This window comes from Alternaria burnsii (assembly GCF_013036055.1).
Source record: "Alternaria burnsii strain CBS107.38 chromosome Unknown 705, whole genome shotgun sequence".
Taxonomy (NCBI): Eukaryota; Fungi; Ascomycota; class Dothideomycetes; order Pleosporales; family Pleosporaceae; genus Alternaria; species Alternaria burnsii.
In genome coordinates, this window is record NW_024066107.1 from 476,759 (window position 1) to 495,359 (window position 18,601).

Here is an 18,601-nt window from a genome sequence, read left to right on the forward strand (position 1 = left end):
GATAAGAGCGATGAAATGAATGCTACAGAGGACTTGGCTATATAGGCAGTACGCTTGAAGCTATGGAAGGTACCAATAACAACATGAGATGGCTCCTCCTTCTCCAACTGTACCATGGATGAGCAACGAATTCCTCACCACTTATAGCTTTCACTCACAATCGCTGCGTACGCGCATATTGTGGTTGCCATCCACTTTATCCTATGGTACTGCGATGACGCAGAACCGACCACGAGCCACTTATAAATTCCGCAATGCATACCTACGCGTACGCAAAGATGCTCTCAAATGAGCTGTATGGCAAATATGAAGAACTCGCCAATGATATGGAATTCGATGATATGCCCTCTCAAGAATAAGCCATATATCTTCAGGATGCGTCATCAATATCCCATCTACTGAGAAAAGAGCAAAGCTACCATAACACTAGTAGCTTGAAAAGCACCCTTTGTGCGAACAAGAGAAGCAAAAGTTTGGGGTATCTTCTTAAAAGCAGCAGCACCATCACCCATTTCCGACCACACCTGGGGAAACGCGGCTTCTACACTGACATCCGACTCGGCCTCGCCCGTCCAATCGAAGCCGATCCGCCAATTGAGCTTCAGTAAGACGTGTTTGTCCTGTAGAATCAAGGTATCACGACCCAAGTTCCTGCTTAGGTCTTTGCGCGTGATGGATTTTACTGGCTGAGTGTTCTCAGTATCTTCTGCGGTGCGACCCACGAGTAGATGCGCAAAGTTGGTTTCGCACTTGTGCCAGTGTTGCGCGCGTTTCCTCGCGATTTGCCAGTACGAGTCCATGGCCCAGGAGGCATTACCGAGATCTCTTTCTAGCGCTCTTGCGCGGATGTAGGTGCCTAGTTCACGCTCGGCCCATGGTGAGATCCGAAGCAGCTGCATGTCGATAATCTCGTGCGCCAACGCGTCGATTGTAATCGAAACCTGGGCCGTCAACAGCTTCTGTGGGCCCGCAATATCGATGGTATGTTTCTGATGAACGCGCTGTGACGCCGGAGATATCTTACTACGAGGCAGGCTAAGTTGTGTGGAGAAGTTGAGCGATGTAAACATCTCCAGGTAAAGCAAGGGATCCGCTAGTTCCACTGGCCGATGAGATGGAACTGGCTTCTCTGCTTGTTTCGGGCGTGGTGAAGGAACGGAAAGGGCGGCGAATGGTAAGAACGAAGAAAGCAGACTTGATACTGGTGCTGACTTCTCCGGCTCTGTATCAGTACCGCTGATCTCGGATATGAACTTCCTAGTATTGCGTCAGTCATCGCTTCGCTACCATAGGGTCTCATTGAACTCACTTCAAACTGTCGCGCTCTGGAGGCCGTAAAGAATCTTCTGGACCACGACGCTGCTCTTTGACCACCTCGTCAATACATCTTGATACTTGAGCCTCCAACTCTTCTACCTCGCGCTGCAGACGTGCCTTCTCTTGTTTCCTTGTCTCGATCTCTGGATCTGGAGGTTGTCTCTCTCGTACCGCTTCCTGGGTGACGTCTTCGACAGGACCATCCTCTATAGGCCCTGTGATATCATCGGGCTGTACTGCTGGCGCTCTCGAAGTTGGTGGAGGCTGTTTTACAGGATCTCTGACACGCGAAGGTCGCTTGCTTGGTGAGGAGAAGAGGATACCTCGGCGCGGCTGCTTCGGATTCTCGCGGTCGTTCTGAGTCGGGGTTCCCGGGAGTTCTGGCTCATTTTCATCACCCGGTCGTCCCGAATCGCTCTCTTCCCTTGCTCGAGGACCACGTCTGGCTGACAACCCCGCTTGCCTGTTGCGTCTTGGAGATGCTTTGAGAGGTGACGAAGATAGGAGATTCGGGTAATTGCGCGCAAGGCTGGCTTTTGTAGGCGATGCGAAAGACGGTCGTCGAGGAGGCTTCCTCAGAGGGCTTGATGTTTGTTCGTCAGGCGAAATGGTCCTCCTCCGCTTCGCCGGTGGCTCGTTCATCGTGCTCGCATATGGCGGATCGGTTGCAGTCGTAGTATCGGCGCGATATCTGTGGATGCTCGTGGTAGGAATAGATTGGTGTATGTGCTGGTGGGGTATGCGACGATAACAGTGAATGCGACGCGTCGCGTGTTGTTACCCTGTCGGCGTTCGCTGCAGCTTTGGCCGACATTCGGAACGGCGGCGCAAAATGACGTCGAACCGTCAATCGGTACTTTCAATCAGCTTGCGAATTGGCATTCGACCAAAGTGGCCAACATCGACATGTCATAACGGGACACACTGGAGTATTTGTGACTGCTTCGTCTTTCTCTCATTCCTTTGGGATAATGGAACACATCGCATACTCAGGTCCACTGGCATTGCGCCAGAGACTCTGCGCTTCATGCACGAGAGCATGGCGCAGGCCGCGTGCTTCGATAGAGGCAGGAAGGATTGGACTCCAGAATAGTGATCGGATACAGCGTCGCTTCAAAGGGTACATCGCACCGGAAGGCGAACAAGCCAGGCCTATCACTGGCTTTTATGCAGGTTGGACTCTCATCCACATTGTTCGCGAGGCCAAAACTAACAATATCTAGACATGCTAAAGAAACCACTGTCTGAAGTACAGTCACTATCTCACACGACGCCCCAGCCACCCAAAGAGCCGCCAAAAACGCAGAAAGAGGAAACGTTTGCCAAAGCCCGTATAATCTTCGGCTCCACAACTGCATTGGAGGAACGTAAACAGGAGATTGTGAACTCGTCTCAAAATATTGCTGGTGTATTAGTCCCCCCACGGCCCGAAGAACCGGATAACTGCTGCATGTCCGGATGCGTGAATTGTGTGTGGGACATGTACCGGGACGAGATGGAAGAATGGGCAGAGAAGAGCGCCCAAGCAAGAGCGGCGATGCAGGCCCAAAGGCAGGAAGGAAAAGGGACAGGGAGTATGGTGGCGGGAGACACGTCGCCGAGTCACGTTGCTACGAGTATGGATGACGATGGTGGTGGCAGTGAAACGAATTGGGACACTGGGTTCGATGATGCGGATAAAGATAAGCTGTTCGACGACATACCCGTGGGCATTCGAGAGTTCATGAGGACGGAGAAGAAGTTGAAGCAGGCACAAAAGAAGGCGGAAGCCGCTGCGGCAGCATGAGCTTCGAACTTGGCCAGACTAGAAGTTGTCCTGGCGTAGCATTTGTAGAATGTTCAAATACCCATCCATTACAGATCCTGTGATATTCCCACCTTGTGTTCCAAACGAAGACTAATTATGTTGCTCCCTGGGACTCTATTCTGTCTAGTCTTCACCAACATCTACGCCCTTTGCCTTGAGGTCTTTCCGCGCCTCTGCTATTTGCTGCATGAGCTCCGCGTGCGCTTGGGGTACGTCGTTAAAGGTGAAGACTCCCCAGCCGAGCTTGAAGAGGAGGTATGCGCCGAAGGAGATGAGAGCCCAGAAGGGAAGCTGCCGTCTGGTTAGCGAGAGTCCGGGAACGATGGTGGTGGTGATGTAAGTGGTCAAGGTAGTGGGTCCGAGACGTTCACGCAGAGCTGCGACTTACGAAAGGAACAATCTCCTCTTGGATCTTCTGAGGCAGAGGGACGACTTGGAGGAAGAGGGAAAGGTAGATCTTTCACATGTTAGCATACACGTCTTGCCATGTCAAGAGCTAAGGGGCTGCTGTACGGAGGTCAGGAGCATGCCAATGCTGATGGTCTGGGTAGCGCGCGTCATGATGGCGAATTGGTTGCTGTCGCTGGGTCAAACGAGGGTCGGTGGTCGGAGCAGGTGTTCGGGCGTGATGCTTGACGTCGTGCGGTGTTGAGTGTTGGGTGCCAGATGGCTCAAATGTTGCCAAGGGATCTGTTTCCAGGGGTCCAGAACGCAATCGGACAAAGGCAACGCCAACCGCGGCGGGTGGGTCGACGCTGCTGCAGGACCGAGGAGGTCACCGCGTCTTTCCGCGTTTGAGAAAAACAAGTGGCTGAACCATTGCAGTTTTTATCGAGTTAATCAAACACGATCCTGCCAGTAGCTATTGTTTGAAGCCCTGCTTCCGGACTGAGAGTAGCCTGTTTACCTCCTCCCGATCTCGCCCGCCACTATGCAGACTTGAGCCTTGCCACAACTTTGCGGCGACTGCCTTTCTTCATCTTCACACTTTTGCGATATGCCCTTAACCAATGAGGAGCTTGGCGACTATATAGCGTCTTTGGAGCGCCTACTCCAAGGGAACCCTGCAGGTCAGACCGCTGCCCTCACAGGTTACGTGCATAAGCTCGATGCGTTTGCATCAAGTGGGGACAACGAAGCGATAGAGAAGACCTTGCAGCTGTTCGGGACGGCTGTTGGCGGTCGTAGTATGTAATGCCTCTGTGCAACGCCTACCATGCTGACAGTGTATAGAAAGATGGCAGGCGCCCTTCAGAGACAGCGGAATCCTTGCTTACGCTCTTCGCGGCTTGTCCACCGTGCGCCATGAAGATCCCATAGCGAAGCAATACCTAAGAGTCATCGGCAACTCGGTTGCTGATAATGGTACTGTATCCTAGGAAAGACCCTTGTACGACGCAAACAGTCTGACTGGAGTCAAGATACCAACAGGGAGCTCGCGGTAAGAGAGCTCCAAGCCATCGCTGGCTGCCTTCCATCGCCAGAGCTACGCCTGACCACATTGGCCGTACTTTTCAATCTTTGCAATGACTTTGGTGAGCAATGCCACGGGATCCTCCAGACATGCAGCTCATGCGAATAGAACCCGCCAAAGCTGCGGCGGCCACCATCAGACTGGACGCCACAATATGCACCTTCCTAGTACTTGACAGAATACCAGAGGCCGCGCTTGACTATGCCACGGACCTGCTCAACTGGACCACGAGCAACTTGACAGATGATCAGTTCAAAGACGAAGTTTCACTCGAGACATTCAAGAGCTTGCTGAACGTCGCTCTCCAGTACGATGAAGACCACCATCTGGAATATGTGGCTATCCTGGTACATTACCTCCAAGATCCGGAATTCCAGCAAAGAATAGCAACACCGAAACTGCTCGACGACCTCGTCACCCTTATGCTGGAGTTTGAGGCGCGACTCAAGCCAGAAGACATCGATGCTGTTTTCGAGGAACTCGCAACCAGCAAGAACGCCGATACCGTCACGTCAGATGAAGCCCAGGTCCTCCTACTGGCACAACTGATAGGGCTGCTATCTGCTGCCTCGGCCACAGATGTCTTTGCTCAGAATTTCAATGTCAGAAGTCCTGTCATTGAGAGACTAGAGGCAAAGCTACGGGCACCATGGGACAGCGCACACCCATCGACAATATGCGCTTGTGTCATGGTGGGAAATTTGGCCATGTCTGATGAGGTTTGCATTGACATGGTCAAGATCATGGAGCTACACATTCGACTGATTTTGATTCTTAAAAAGAGCCATAAGCCTGCTCTTCTATATGCCGCAGCAGGTTTCATGCGGCATCTTACGTTTCCAGAGGCTAACAGGGCTTTGCTTGCAGATGCCGGACTCATGGAAGCATGCTGTCGCATGCTCGTACTGGACGATCCGTCGGTCCGTGGCGAGGCAGCGGCCATGCTATGCAAGCTTGTCACGGGCAACTTCTACAACATCGAGAAAGTCATGTACGAGACCGTCGGCCCTGACACAGAAGCAATTGACCCGGACGTCTCAGCCGACACTGTAATCTTTTCACACATCGTCGAGCAAGCCCTCGCTCCAGCCAAACCCTTACCAAGCACTACAATGAAGAACCCAATGATCGAGCTTGGCCGTACCATCGTTGCCATGCTGCGGTATCTTGGACGACCAAACGCAGAAAAAGACGTTGAAGCAGTACAAATACAGATCTTACAAGTACCCCAGATTGCTCGACCCATCGCCCAGCTGGTCCGACAGCGCTTCTACCCCGAAGCGCGATCTGAAGGACTGCTCGGCCTAGGCTTGTTAGCACAGACACTGGAGGGCGCCGCAGCTATCGCTGAAGAGATCAAGGAGGATAGTGGCTTACTTGAGACGATCAAAGAGCACGCCAACGCAACAGAAGCAGGTCTCGCACAGCAAGCTCCATCAACGGCTAGCAGAGACCACCAGAACGCGATTGTGCTGCTTCAGGCGCTGCAGAACAATGCGGTAAGAGAACTCCAAGAAGCCGTCGGGGAAGTACTAAGGACTTCCAGGCTGACCAAATGGACGCAATACTCTCGCATTAGGCAATCGCTGTCTAAGCATCAAGGGCGTCGATCTTCGGGTGATGTGAGCACACTAGGTAGTCCCGGTGGAGCATCGCCAGGAAGGGTCAGGGAGCTGGCACGTAGAGCTACAGATTCGCCTGGAACGTTTCCAGGTAGGGCCAGGGGTTCTACGTATGTTGGGGATGGTACTGATGAGCGCCCACGAACCCCCTTGGCGAGAGAGATTGTCAAGGAGTTTGAAGAGGTATCTCCTCGTACGGTGGTTAAAGAATCGCCGGCGAGGGAAAGGTTAAAGGGCAAGGGAATGAAACGGACGAATACGGCACCGCAATGATTTCTACGACATGGTCATGTTTTGTATCTACATATTCTTAATAAATCACTCTCCACTTGTTGACGATGACGTCTGGTCAAGATAGCACTCCAAGCGTGAAATGTGTTGGTGGTATTGTAACTGTAATGGTGCCAAGAATGTATCTTGGCTGGAATCTCTAGAACACTCCATCACACCACTTTCCAACAAAACCATATCAATCAGATAACCTGCAAACGATCTCCAACAAATAATGGACACGCAAAAGGTAGTGAATAAGCGGCAGTGGCGTTCCAGCCTCACCGTGTAACTGCAGCGTAATCAAGAGGCCTCTGATTGGCCAGATGAGCCACTCACGCGATTCTCCCGCTAGGATCCAGGGTCCATGACATAGGTCGTAGAAGTGAGTGACGGGTATAAAGAAGGGCTGTCTGGTCGATGTATTGTTATTCAGCTACCAGTTCAACTCTACGATTCAATCACTCTACAAGCAATCTTACGAAATCAACAAATCGTCTTACCTTTGCCAACCACCAACCCAACTCACCAACACTACAACATCAAAATGGTCTGCTGCGGACGTAACAACGGCACCTGCGTGTGCGCTCAAGAGGCAAAGTGCTCCTGTGGAAAGCAGCCCGCTCTTCAATGCAGTATGCCTCCCTTTATGTGCCTTCTTCCAGCTCTACCACAACACTGTCTTTCACCTACCCCCTACCAGTTGTTAAACATGTACTGACAATTTCCAGCTTGCGAGAAGGCTGCTACTGAGAACAAGCTTCCCTCCGACTCGTCAGCATGCGCCTGCGGAAAGCGAACTGAAGATGCGTGCAACTGCGGTCGCGCCGACAACAACGGTACTTCCAACCTCGAGACCGACTTCACTACCCAGAAGTAAATGGCTGGGACCGTGGTGGATGTGTGACGGGGTACGATGATGATGATGATGCATTTGAAGCGCGGGGATACCGAAGTGACATGGGAGGGTGTTTTTGGCGTTTGATATTGGCCTGAGTGGATATACCTGATACCAATAAATGACAATCTTCAAGTTCAGAATTGTGCCATGATGTCTTGGGCGCCATGTGAGAAGTGCTTGGACGCGTTTGCAAACCAAGTCGAGACGCGTCTGTGGTGGGCTGATCTCAACCTCCATGTGCAGGGCATTCCATCGGTCGATGGCTTGCGGTCAAGCTCGGGGAAGCGCAGCGGTACGGTCGATCGGATATACGCATGTGTAGGTTTTGGTGGCAATGCCTCGAGATGTTCCATCTGGTCTTACCTTGGACTGGACGCATAGGCCGCTGTATGCTATGCGCAGGATAGATGGGATGGATGCTGTCTTTGCACGGTGCAGCAGCTACCCACGCTAGACCCTGTTTGCTTGGCATCCATGTGTAGAACATCCACTTATGCCTACCTTCACCTGTGCATTCAGGGAACCAGCTGAATAGCTTCTAGTCGTGTTACGAGCCTTTCTTGCCCGTTCCAATTCCATGTCCTGCCCTTTTATGCGCCCTAAGCCTGCAGCCAGCCTCTAGAATCCGCTGACGGGCGCCCCTTTCGCGAACTATCCACCTCCGCTCCGCAGCGCGCACGCCAGCATAAACCCTGCCTCGAGGCCCGTACCGCGCCATTCCCTCATAGCGCACCACTACCGCCGCCGCATTGTCGGGCTATCTACCAGGTGGGAACCGCCCACCCACCACAACCACTACCACCAGCATGGCGGCCTCGGTCACGTCCAAGATGGCAGCGAGGGCTGGTGGAGGCCTCTTCAGCCGGGAGCAGTCGGGCAACGTGCCCACGATGCGAGGTACATGACGGCATGCCCACGAGATGCCAGGGACGGAAGCTTACAAATCTGGACAGGACTGGTCTCATTCATCGCTGATCTGAGAAATGCTCGCGCAAGAGAACTGGAGGAGAAGCGCATCAACAAGGAATTGGCCAACATACGGTGGGTACTCCAACTCGTTCCACAAAGTCCCCCAAGGCTAACAGCGCTGCAGGCAAAAGTTCAGAGGTACTTCTCGGACACGCTTCCCCCATGATTTGGTCTAACAGAAATCCTCCCAGATGCCGGCCTGAATGGCTATCAGAAGAAGAAATACGTCTGCAAGGTATACACGCCACTCACCGCTCTCCCTACCCCGTTGCTGACCCTCGCAGCTCCTATACATATACATACTCGGTTGGAACGTCGATTTTGGACATCTCGAAGCGGTGAACCTCATCTCGGCGACCAAGTACTCGGAAAAGCAGATCGGATATCTCGCCGTTACCCTATTCCTACACGAGGAGCACGAACTGCTGCACCTGGTCGTTAACAGCATCAGGAAGGACTTGCTGGACCACAATGAGCTCAACAACTGCTTGGCGCTGCATGCGATTGCCAACGTGGGTGGAAAGGAACTGGGAGAAGCACTGAGCTCCGAAGTCCACAGGCTCCTCATATCACCGTGAGTGGCACAGAACGCTTCCAATGGCCGAGCTGACGTTGAACAGGGCCTCCAAGGCATTCGTGAAGAAGAAGGCGGCTCTCACACTCCTACGGCTATACCGAAAACACCCTGCCATCGTACAACACGAATGGGCGGAACGAATAATATCGCTCATGGACGACCCCGACATGGGCGTTGCGCTTTCGGTCACTTCGTTGGTCACCGCACTCGTCCAAGACAACACCGAGCAGTACAAGGGAAGCTACATCAAAGCTGCAAATAGGCTGAAGCGGATCGTCGTGGACAATGAGTGTGCTGAAGGCTACTTCTACTACAAGGTGCCATGTCCGTGGATACTGGTCAAGCTGCTCAAGCTGCTGCAGTATTACCCACCACCTGGTTTGTGTCGCTTCCCGCTGCTAAAGACGTGCGCTGACAGAAACAGAGGACTCCCATATTCGAAAACTGATTCGCGAAGCGCTCCAAAAGATTATGGACTCCGCCCTGGAAATGCCAAAGAACGTACAGCAGAACAACGCACAGAACGCCGTCCTCTTCGAAGCGATCAACCTCGTAATACACCTCGACACAGAGCAAGACCTGATGGTTCAGATATCGCAACGGCTGGGCAAATTCATCGCATCCCGGGAAACCAACGTGCGATATCTAGGATTGGAGGCTATGACGCATCTGGCTGCTCGTACTGAGAACCTCGATCCTATTAAGAAGCACCAGGCAATTATTATCGGGTCGTTAAGAGATAGGGATATCAGTGTGCGAAGACAGGGTCTGGACCTGCTATACAGCATGTGCGATCCGACGAATGCGCAAGCGATCGTGAACGAACTCCTGCGATATCTACAGTCCGCCGACTACGCGATAAGAGAAGAGATGGTGCTGAAGATTGCCATTCTGACAGAGAAGTACGCCACGGACGTTCAGTGGTATGTGGATATTTCGCTGCGACTGATTGCGATGGCTGGAGACCACGTCAGCGACGAAGTCTGGCAGCGAGTCATCCAGATTACGACGAACAACGAGGAACTACAAGTTTACGCTGCGCAAACTATCCTACAGTACATCAAGTCGGACTGCCACGAAACGCTTGTGAAGATTGGCGGATACCTGCTCGGAGAGTTTGGCCACTTGATCGCGGATAGCAAAGGATGTAGCCCAATCGAGCAGTTTATGGCGTTGAGCGCGAAGATGCGAGGCTGCTCGTCAACTACACGGGCGATACTCCTATCGTGCTACGTCAAGTACGTGAACTTGTTCCCCGAAATCAAGCCTCAGCTTCTTCAGGCTTTCCGCGCCTACAGCCACTCGCTCGATTCCGAACTTCAACAAAGAGCATGCGAATATCTCACCCTAGCCACCATGCCAACGGACGACCTACTACGCACCGTGTGCGACGAGATGCCTCCCTACCCAGAACGAACGTCAGCACTGCTCTCACGGTTACATCAGAAGCACGCCACTACTAGCGACAAGCGAACGTGGGTGGTTGGCGGCAAGGACGCGAATGCGGACCTCAAGGAATTTGGTCTTGCAAGGCAGAACACGTCCGCTGGCGTCAAGAGAAGCTTCACAGAGCCTGTACCAAAAGATGCCAAAACTGGCGCGACAAATGGCGCCAACGGTGTTACCACAATATCAAGCGATTTGGAAGGTCTGGATCTTAACATCGACATGAACAAGGCTTCTAAAGCACCGAACCTTGCCAGCGCTGCTCATCTGAGTCCCGACTGGGAGGTCGGATACACGCGTCTGCTCCTGCGGCCAGAGGGCGTACTCTACGAAGACCAGCAGATACAAGTCGGCCTTCGAACTGAGTACCGAGGACAATTGGGCGCTCTTATTTTCTACTTTACGAACAAGTCACAGTTCTCCATGGGCTCCTTCACAACCACACTCGATAACCGGTCAGCAGAAACCTTGAAAACAGATATCAAGGGCCTCCCGGATACCACCATCGCCCCCGAAGGCCAGACCCAACAAACAATCATGTTCGAATGCAAAAACGTCTTCATCGATCCACCTACGATCCGCATCTCGTACCTCGCAGGCGCCCTCCAGGGTCTCACTTTACAACTTCCCGTCCTTCTGCACAAGTACATGGAAGGCGCCGAACTCTCTGCCGAAGACTTCTTCAAGCGGTGGAAGCAAATCGGCGGCGCACCGCGTGAACACCAGAGTATCTTTGGTCTGGTAAACAAGAATAGGACCATGGATAGCGACTTTGTGCAGAAGGTGGTCAAGGGGTTCAAGTGGGGGATTGTTACGGGTGTGGATCCTAATGTTAAGAATATTGTGGGTGCCACGGTGCTGCATAGCAGTGAGGGCAAGTTTGGGTGTTTGTTGAGGTTGGAACCGAATTTCGAGACGCAGGTACGTGATGATGATGACGATGCTGATGTTATTGGGTACTTGAGCAAGGGCGCATGAGCTAACCATGAGAACAGATGTACCGCATTACGATAAGGGCGACTGATGAGTCAGTCCCGCCGGTGCTGGTCAAGGCTATGCAGGATCGACTTTCGCAGGGTATTGAGGGAATGGCTTAGAATGGGTAAATCTTTTTTCTCGTTCATGCCACCACCACCTCTCTCTCTACTTCACTTCCTACCACCACCACCTCCTCCAAAAACATGATTATTTCTACATTTCCTCGAGATCGCGATTTTTCTTCTTCATAAACTAATGTTTTTGTCTGGGTCTGGGCAAGTTGGAAGAGAAAGAGAGAGGGAGGAAGAGTTTGTTTGATGATTAGGCTGGCTGCATGTGTGGTAGCGCTTGTTTTGAGGGAAAACATTAAGATATGGCGCATACCCTTTTTTCCTGAATTGGTTTATGTAGCATGATCATATACATTGGAGCGTTGTTTTTTGTGGTAGACGGTTTCTTCTATGATAGTGAGGTGTTTACGACAGTCCTCTGTATGTGTGATCTGAGCGTGAAACGAATCACCTTCGGTATCTTGGGTGGCACCGCTCAAGAAGGGCGTAAGGGCGCAAGTGCCTTCAAACCACGGCTAGTGCCTGAGGTATCAATGTTGCCTAGGAAAGCATGAACATGGTTGAGTCATATCACCAAGCACTTATCATATTGATGATACACCGAGTCTTGTATGAGCCTCTTACTGTTGCAATCACCCACAGATAGGATATTACAACACAATTACAATAACTCGTACAATATCGCACACCAACCGAATTCCGATACCACACTCCTCGAACATGCCGGTAACAACAATCCCCCACCCTAGCTCCTCCTCTTCGGCCTCTTCTGCTACGTCCGCCACACCCTCGACAAAACCTGTCTTCTTCTGGAAACCAAACGATGGCCACGGCTACCTCTCCCAATGGTACTGGTCCAAGTTCACCGTCGACAACGAAACCTACGCACAAGCAGAAATGTGGATGATGGTACAAAAAGCGCGTTGCTTCGGCGACGAAAAGATTGCAAAACAGATGCTAGAGACTACGAATCCGAAGGAACACAAAGACTTGGGACGACAGGTTAGGGGGTTTGATGCAAAGGTTTGGGATGAACGTAAGGGCTTCTTTTCACCCGCTGGAATGAAGGAAGGAAGCAATTGCTGAATAAGAACTAGGTAAACTGGAGATTGTGACACAGGGTACATATCACAAGTTCACCATCAGTGATGATGCAGAAAATCTGAGGCGCATGCTGCTAGCTACTGGTGAGCGTGAGTTGGTTGAGGCTAGCCCTTCCGATCGCATTTGGGGCGTGGGGTTTGCGGAGAGAAACGCACCGAGGAATCGGGAGAGATGGGGACAGAATCTGCTGGGAAGGGCATTGATGGATGTTAGAACGCGGTTGAGAGAGGAGGGGAAGAAGCAAGGTTGATGAACGTTTCTTTGAGAATGTGTATCATCAGTGAATGAATTCTTGTCGACGTAAGCTGAGATGAAATTAAGTCATATGCCATCTAAGTAGGAATTAGGCTCTGCTTATCTCCGCTACGACTAGGCCACCCAGGCCAGGGTTCGCGCCGCAAGAAGTCTTCGAACAACCCTTCCAATTCTTCTTTAACAATCTGCGTCCATTCCTGCGGAAATCTACAGCCAGCCCTGTTGTATGAATCGAAGATAAAGTTGCTCCACTTCAGCTTCAATTCTACTTGTCGAAGCTTCCCCATACCTTTGATCGAATGCAGCGCTATAGACAAAGGGTGATTAAGAGCGAATGTTCCAGACGACCGAATTGTAGCCAGCCATATGAGGAACTCACTACTGCTAGGCAAGATGAAAGTCTCACTGTCGATATACCCAATGACTTCGGTGACGTCAACACCCAGTTCGAGATTTTCCAAAGCCGGCATCGAGTTTAGTAGTAAGAGAGCGGAGGAAGGGGCCTTACGCAACAACTTCTCCTGTGTCAAATCCTTCTGGATCAACCCCTCGTGTGTGTTCTTCTTCTGTCTCCACTTTAAGTTTGCAATCTCTGGTGAGTCCCAAACGCCTGAACTAAAGAGGTCATCTCTCTGAAGGCTAGGGCGTGGGGGACCGAAATGGTCTCGGTTAGTGAAGAACGGTATGCCAATTTTTCGTACACAGACGCGATTCTTCGGCGAAAGGGCATAGAAAAAAGCGTTGACAATAAGGTAGCAGGAACGACTGCTGTCTGTCAATATAAAGGTGAAATGCTCAAACAAGTAGGAGGGCACTTCTTGTGTAAAGACGGTGTCAGTGCAGACAAGATTCAGAATGAATTTGCAGTTCTCGAAACGAATCTTGCCGTCTCTATCCAATGTCACCTTGATGGTTCGGTTTAGTTTGGCGCTGATAATGTAGTCGTAAATCATCTGACGTAACTCAATTGGAAGGCGTAAGATACCGGCTTCTGGCTCGACCATGCTGCATATGCGTTGGGTGGAATAGCAGCCTCTGTGCCCATTGATTTATACAGGAGGTTTCGAATTGTTTGTGGTTGACATCATCAGACTGGATGATAGAGCAAACCTGGCAGGTGAAAAACAGCTTGACATTTACAGTACCAGCATCCGGCTGGCCTTACGCGATGAAGCATCTTTGGACAGACGTATCATCGCGTTCTTGCGAGACCACATGGATCTCCATATAGCGAAGGTACTCGGACCCTATTTTGCTGGATCCAAAGGGTGACGAGACGACTGCAAGTTCCTCGGGGGTGCCTCATCTTCGGGTCGGCTTATTGGCGCACACGATTGATACCATACAGTACGAATCATCGTTTAGTCTGCTAAGAGTCCTCGGGCGCCTTCTCTCGCGCTATGACCTGGGACTTTGCGCGAGCGAAAGCTATCAAAAAAACAACATACTCGAGGTAATATCCGTGGTACATACGTAGCCAGGTGGAGAGGCGCGCGAAGTCGAGTACAGTCGACCGGGGCGAGTCGAAAGCAGCGACACTATCGGCGGCAGGAAGCGCAACCGCATCAGGAATGGAACGTGACGGACAGACGGAGTACAAGGTGATGTGAGATGGGAACCTTATTGGCGTGAGCGACGGAGAAGCGCGGTCCCCTGTGTTGTACCATAGATGGCGAAAGCACACCTTGAAGGTATACATTGTATTTTGCCATGCCAGCCCGCGTGATAGAGGTAACGAACACCTGCAGTATGTAGTTTAGCGATAGCTTCTCCGCACTATGTAAACGGTCAAAAGCAAGGTTGATGAAGCCTCCGGCTGCATGTATAGTAACCGGAGCTGGGAGCAGGTCGTGTTCCGCTCTGCTAGCCAATCGCCTCGGCTCCACGCGCGCCACCAAAGGCGGAGGCGGCAGGCACGACCGGATCATCACGTGTAGGAAACACCAGCTCGAGCTCCGGGCGACCTTGTGTCATGAGGACAACAAACGCCCCTTAGACTACCAACTGTACACGCATTTTTACGCTGTCAGGACAAAGCGCGCATGCCGCTATCTCTCTGAGATGTCTACAATGATTACGTTCGCTGCGAATAACGAGTTTTTCCGGAAGCGCAAAAGTACGCATAGACCGTGCGCACGTCGCAACGCGCAGCTAACAGCGTCGCAGGAGTCCACCGCGCGTGCGAATCATGCAAGAAGCGGAGAGTAAGTTCCAAGGATGCAGCAAGCCTGTGGCTGTCGTCTAATTCTATACTAGAAGCGTTGCTCACATACGTTCGATGACGAGGCCGAACCCGGAAGCAATACCCAAAGTGGTGGCGGAAGCAATCCGACATCAACAGAAAGCCCTACAACAAATGGACACTACCATCCTCATGATCCCAGGGGTGCCCGTGGAGATTACGGCCATGCTCAATCCACAATGCCGCCGCCGCAAAGCCCGGCCTCGGATCATACCGCCCCAACACCACCCAACTTTCTAGGCTACCTCAATCCCGAAGCTGTCTTGCGAGAGCAAGTTCACTCTGAACGCGGAAAAACTGCTCAGTCACCCAACCACCCTCCAATAGGACAATGGATCGAAGAACGAGACCAAAGACCAGCGTCGACTCAAGCGGGATCAAGCTCTTCACGGATTGTAGAAACAGGTCCACATTCCAACCAAGGGGATCAAATATCTAGGGCTCTTCTGACTTACCTAGACGCTGTTGGTGTTGACATCTTACCTTCTCGCATAAATCAAACGGCTCTTCTCGAAATATACTTTAGCTACGTACACCCACTACTTCCACTTGTTGACAAGGAACTATTCTACGAGCAATATAACTATGGCCGAGAACCGCGGATCCTGATGCAAGCGATCTGTATCGTGGCATCAAAACATGCAACAGCTGCCAAACATCTGTGTCTAGGGAATGACACCCAACCGCTCAATCCACGCGAGTTCTCTCAAAGGCTCTACAATGCGGTCATTGTTGGTATCGAAGCAAAGCTGGAGAAGAATCGCGTCGTGCTCATCCAAGTACTTGCTCTGATATCACTCCATTGCGAAGGTCCAGAAGGCGCTGAGCAATCTTCAATGCATCTGGCACAAGCAATACACCATGCGCATACGTTTGGCCTCCAGTTTGGACACCAATGGAAGAATCAAAGCTCAGAATCCCAAGGAAATCTGGAAGACGTCTTCTGGTGTTTGTGGAGTCTGGACAAGATCAATGCATGTATGAACGGGAGGCCATTGCTAATGCATGATCGCGACAACAGCTTGAGACAGCTACCCTCAGACCCCGAGAAGCGATCCAGTCCGTTTGGTATATGGCTACAGATTTCCGAGATGCTGGATAAGGTCATCGACTACTACAGGCCTGGTAGAGCTGCCGAGGAGACAGGATGGGAGGGCGACGACTTCTTAGGCTTTGAGGAGATGGTGGGAGACGGCGAAGATAAGCTTGATGGTCCTATCATGAGTAAGACATACTATCTTGTAATTCGCGATATTTGCTAACTTTTGCAGGCCTCTTATCACTTTTCCACCACACCATGTGCATGGCCTCGCACAAGTCCCTCTCTATCAACGCGCCTGTCAAATCGACACCGTCTTACGTCCGACAAAGTCTTTCAGCAACGCGAGTAATTCACCTTCTCAACGCTGAATCTCCTGAGCTACTGCCACCCCTCCCCATCGTACCCTACGCGCTAGGCGTAGCTCTCAGTGTAGTATATCGTCACTTCCGGTCTCGCCGCTTAAAGGTCCATGTCAACCGCGCCACTGAAGAACTCAAGCAGTGTGTCCGCCTCCTCGATCGCTTACGAAACGCATGGTGGTCTGCAGGCACGACGGCGGACCTAGGACGAGCCGTGCTCAGCAACGCTGCAGGACGCAACACCAATGCTGTCAATACGCCTGTACCTGCCCCAGTAGAACCCCGTCAAACTGAGCCAAAGACCGAGCCGCCAACGCCGCAAGCTACACATAGCCAACTGCCACCACAAAATCAGTCGCAACCATGGTCACAGAATATGGGTGATACACCTATTGATCCTCGACTCCAGCAACAACAGAATCACCCTCATGCCAACTCGCCCATGACTAGTCTTCTCAACCCAATACCTGCCCCTACGCCCGGTCAACACCCGACAAGTAGCGAGCGTGCAGATCGTGCGCCTATGGCGGGTCCGCCTGCCGGCTTTGGTTTTGCAGAACAATCACCAGACTGGCTTAACTTCGACGCGGCGTTTGAGAACTTTGAGGGTTTGTTGGGAAGTAGCGGAGCGGATTTGAGTAATGAGCTGTTTAGGCCGTTGAATTATGAGACGTTGGAGGGATTCCTAGATCCTGCTGCTTAGATGCATGTATTATATAGGGGTAATTAGAGTCTTCCATAGTTCTATAATGATGAAATGTACGATTGGAGACTGGTGGCTTAGATTGAGTGCACCTGCACCCCGCATACACGTGATCAGGCTGAGTGGTGTCTTCCTCAGCCGCACTCCAATGTTTAGGCACCAGAATCCTGATCTTCCTTCTTCTTCTGTTGTCGTGTTCATTCTATGCTTTGCTATTACTATCTATATTCTTCTTCATCTCCGTTTGCGGCATTGAGAAGCTCCACCTGTACATTGGTGAAGATGGTCAAAGCGCGCGCGAAAAGATACGACCCTAGGACTCTTGCCGGATGATCAAGAACTAGGAAAAGACAAAAACGCTCGACTAGCTCATCAAAGCTACTCACGACTAAAGAGAAGTTACCAATGACAACGCTGGAGCTACCTGTACATACAGAGCTTACCGGCGAGACAGGTCAATCTTCGCATCATGTGTCAATCGGAGGCTCGGAAGCTCAACCGCAGATTTGTATAGAGTGCGGCAATCCTCAAAACAACGAGAAAGATTGCATATCTAAAGGAAGGGCTACTTGTAGTTCTCAGCCATACTGTTTGGGTTGTGAGATCGTTGTTTGGGCTCTGGAACCCTACAAGGCTTGGCTCAAAGAGCTTAAAGAGTCAGGCAAAAGAAAAAGAATCATGGTAAATGGAAGTGATTACCTCCAGAGTCACCATGGCGCTTATCTTTGGGATCGTGTAAATATTTTAATCCGGAGTGAACCACATGAGCCTACGGAAGGTGTCTCCCCTGAATTGATAAGTGAGTCAAAGACCAGTGGTATGACGCCAATCTTGCAAATTTTACTGATGGTGACAGGCTCTCCATGTCCATGGAATTTCCCGCGTATTGGTCCTGAAATTTCCGGTTATACGGGTTCCTCGGCTGCTATTGAGAAGGCGCGGACTTGGTATTCTGAATGCCTCACAGATCACAAACGCTGTCTCCAGAATTCAGGCTCGTCACTGCCAACCAGAATCATCCTTATCGAAGGGATTGCTAAGGCCAGATTACATACGTCGGATACTGAAACTGCTCCGTATGCCTGCCTGAGCCATTGCTGGGGTGGGCAATCTGTTATTCGGACTACCACCAGAACGTTAAAGCAATTCACCACTAACCTTCCCTGGGAGGAGTTGCCCCAAACATTTCAAGATGCTATTCAATTTGCGCATGGTCTTGGCTTCAAGTACCTTTGGATTGACTCTCTCTGTTAGTATTTCATGGCAATCCGAGCTGAAGTCATTCGTCTGACTCAATGACTGCGACTAGGTATCATTCAGGACTCGATCGATGATTGGCGCCACGAAGGAAGCCGGATGTCGCAAATCTATGCAAATGCATCCGTGACCTTGTCATCTACTTGGGCAACGAATCCTTCTCAAGGCTGTTTCACGACATCTGACAAGCAATACGTATCGCGTACA

General features: G+C 51.3%; 7 protein-coding genes across 7 annotated transcripts; 4 read left to right on the top strand and 3 right to left on the bottom strand.

Annotated features, from left to right (window-relative positions):
• Positions 1 to 395: 395 nt before the first annotated feature.
• On the bottom strand, positions 396 to 1,959 carry GT037_000178 (uncharacterized protein; the record flags this gene model as incomplete). The annotated part of the gene is made up of 2 exons (XM_038925225.1): positions 396 to 1,257; positions 1,310 to 1,959. The coding sequence occupies 2 exons, from the start codon at positions 1,957 to 1,959 to the stop codon at positions 396 to 398; spliced, it is 1,512 nt and encodes a 503-aa protein (XP_038791081.1).
• A 329-nt stretch (positions 1,960 to 2,288) lies between these two features.
• On the top strand, positions 2,289 to 3,103 carry GT037_000179 (uncharacterized protein; the record flags this gene model as incomplete). The annotated part of the gene is made up of 2 exons (XM_038925226.1): positions 2,289 to 2,490; positions 2,541 to 3,103. The coding sequence occupies 2 exons, from the start codon at positions 2,289 to 2,291 to the stop codon at positions 3,101 to 3,103; spliced, it is 765 nt and encodes a 254-aa protein (XP_038791082.1).
• Positions 3,104 to 3,247: 144 nt separating this feature from the next.
• Positions 3,248 to 3,685, bottom strand: GT037_000180 (dolichol-phosphate mannosyltransferase subunit 3; the record flags this gene model as incomplete). Its single annotated transcript, XM_038925227.1, has 3 exons — positions 3,248 to 3,415; positions 3,513 to 3,581; positions 3,638 to 3,685. 3 exons carry the CDS (start codon positions 3,683 to 3,685, stop codon positions 3,248 to 3,250), a joined length of 285 nt encoding a protein of 94 aa, XP_038791083.1.
• A 436-nt stretch (positions 3,686 to 4,121) lies between these two features.
• GT037_000181 (uncharacterized protein) lies at positions 4,122 to 7,370 on the top strand (the record flags this gene model as incomplete). Its single annotated transcript, XM_038925228.1, has 5 exons — positions 4,122 to 4,311; positions 4,358 to 4,489; positions 4,546 to 4,659; positions 4,707 to 6,413; positions 7,222 to 7,370. 5 exons carry the CDS (start codon positions 4,122 to 4,124, stop codon positions 7,368 to 7,370), a joined length of 2,292 nt encoding a protein of 763 aa, XP_038791084.1.
• Positions 7,371 to 8,197: 827 nt separating this feature from the next.
• Positions 8,198 to 11,480, top strand: GT037_000182 (adaptor protein complex ap-2 alpha subunit; the record flags this gene model as incomplete). Its single annotated transcript, XM_038925229.1, has 8 exons — positions 8,198 to 8,288; positions 8,345 to 8,432; positions 8,485 to 8,498; positions 8,552 to 8,595; positions 8,645 to 8,934; positions 8,981 to 9,315; positions 9,362 to 11,304; positions 11,379 to 11,480. 8 exons carry the CDS (start codon positions 8,198 to 8,200, stop codon positions 11,478 to 11,480), a joined length of 2,907 nt encoding a protein of 968 aa, XP_038791085.1.
• Positions 11,481 to 12,152: 672 nt separating this feature from the next.
• Positions 12,153 to 17,546, top strand: GT037_000183 (fungal specific transcription; the record flags this gene model as incomplete). The annotated part of the gene is made up of 7 exons (XM_038925230.1): positions 12,153 to 12,468; positions 12,530 to 12,781; positions 14,788 to 14,907; positions 14,958 to 14,995; positions 15,048 to 16,257; positions 16,305 to 17,042; positions 17,455 to 17,546. The coding sequence occupies 7 exons, from the start codon at positions 12,153 to 12,155 to the stop codon at positions 17,544 to 17,546; spliced, it is 2,766 nt and encodes a 921-aa protein (XP_038791086.1).
• On the bottom strand, positions 12,869 to 13,795 carry GT037_000184 (uncharacterized protein; the record flags this gene model as incomplete). Its single annotated transcript, XM_038925231.1, has 1 exon — positions 12,869 to 13,795. The coding sequence occupies one exon, from the start codon at positions 13,793 to 13,795 to the stop codon at positions 12,869 to 12,871; it is 927 nt and encodes a 308-aa protein (XP_038791087.1).
• Positions 17,547 to 18,601: the final 1,055 nt, after the last annotated feature.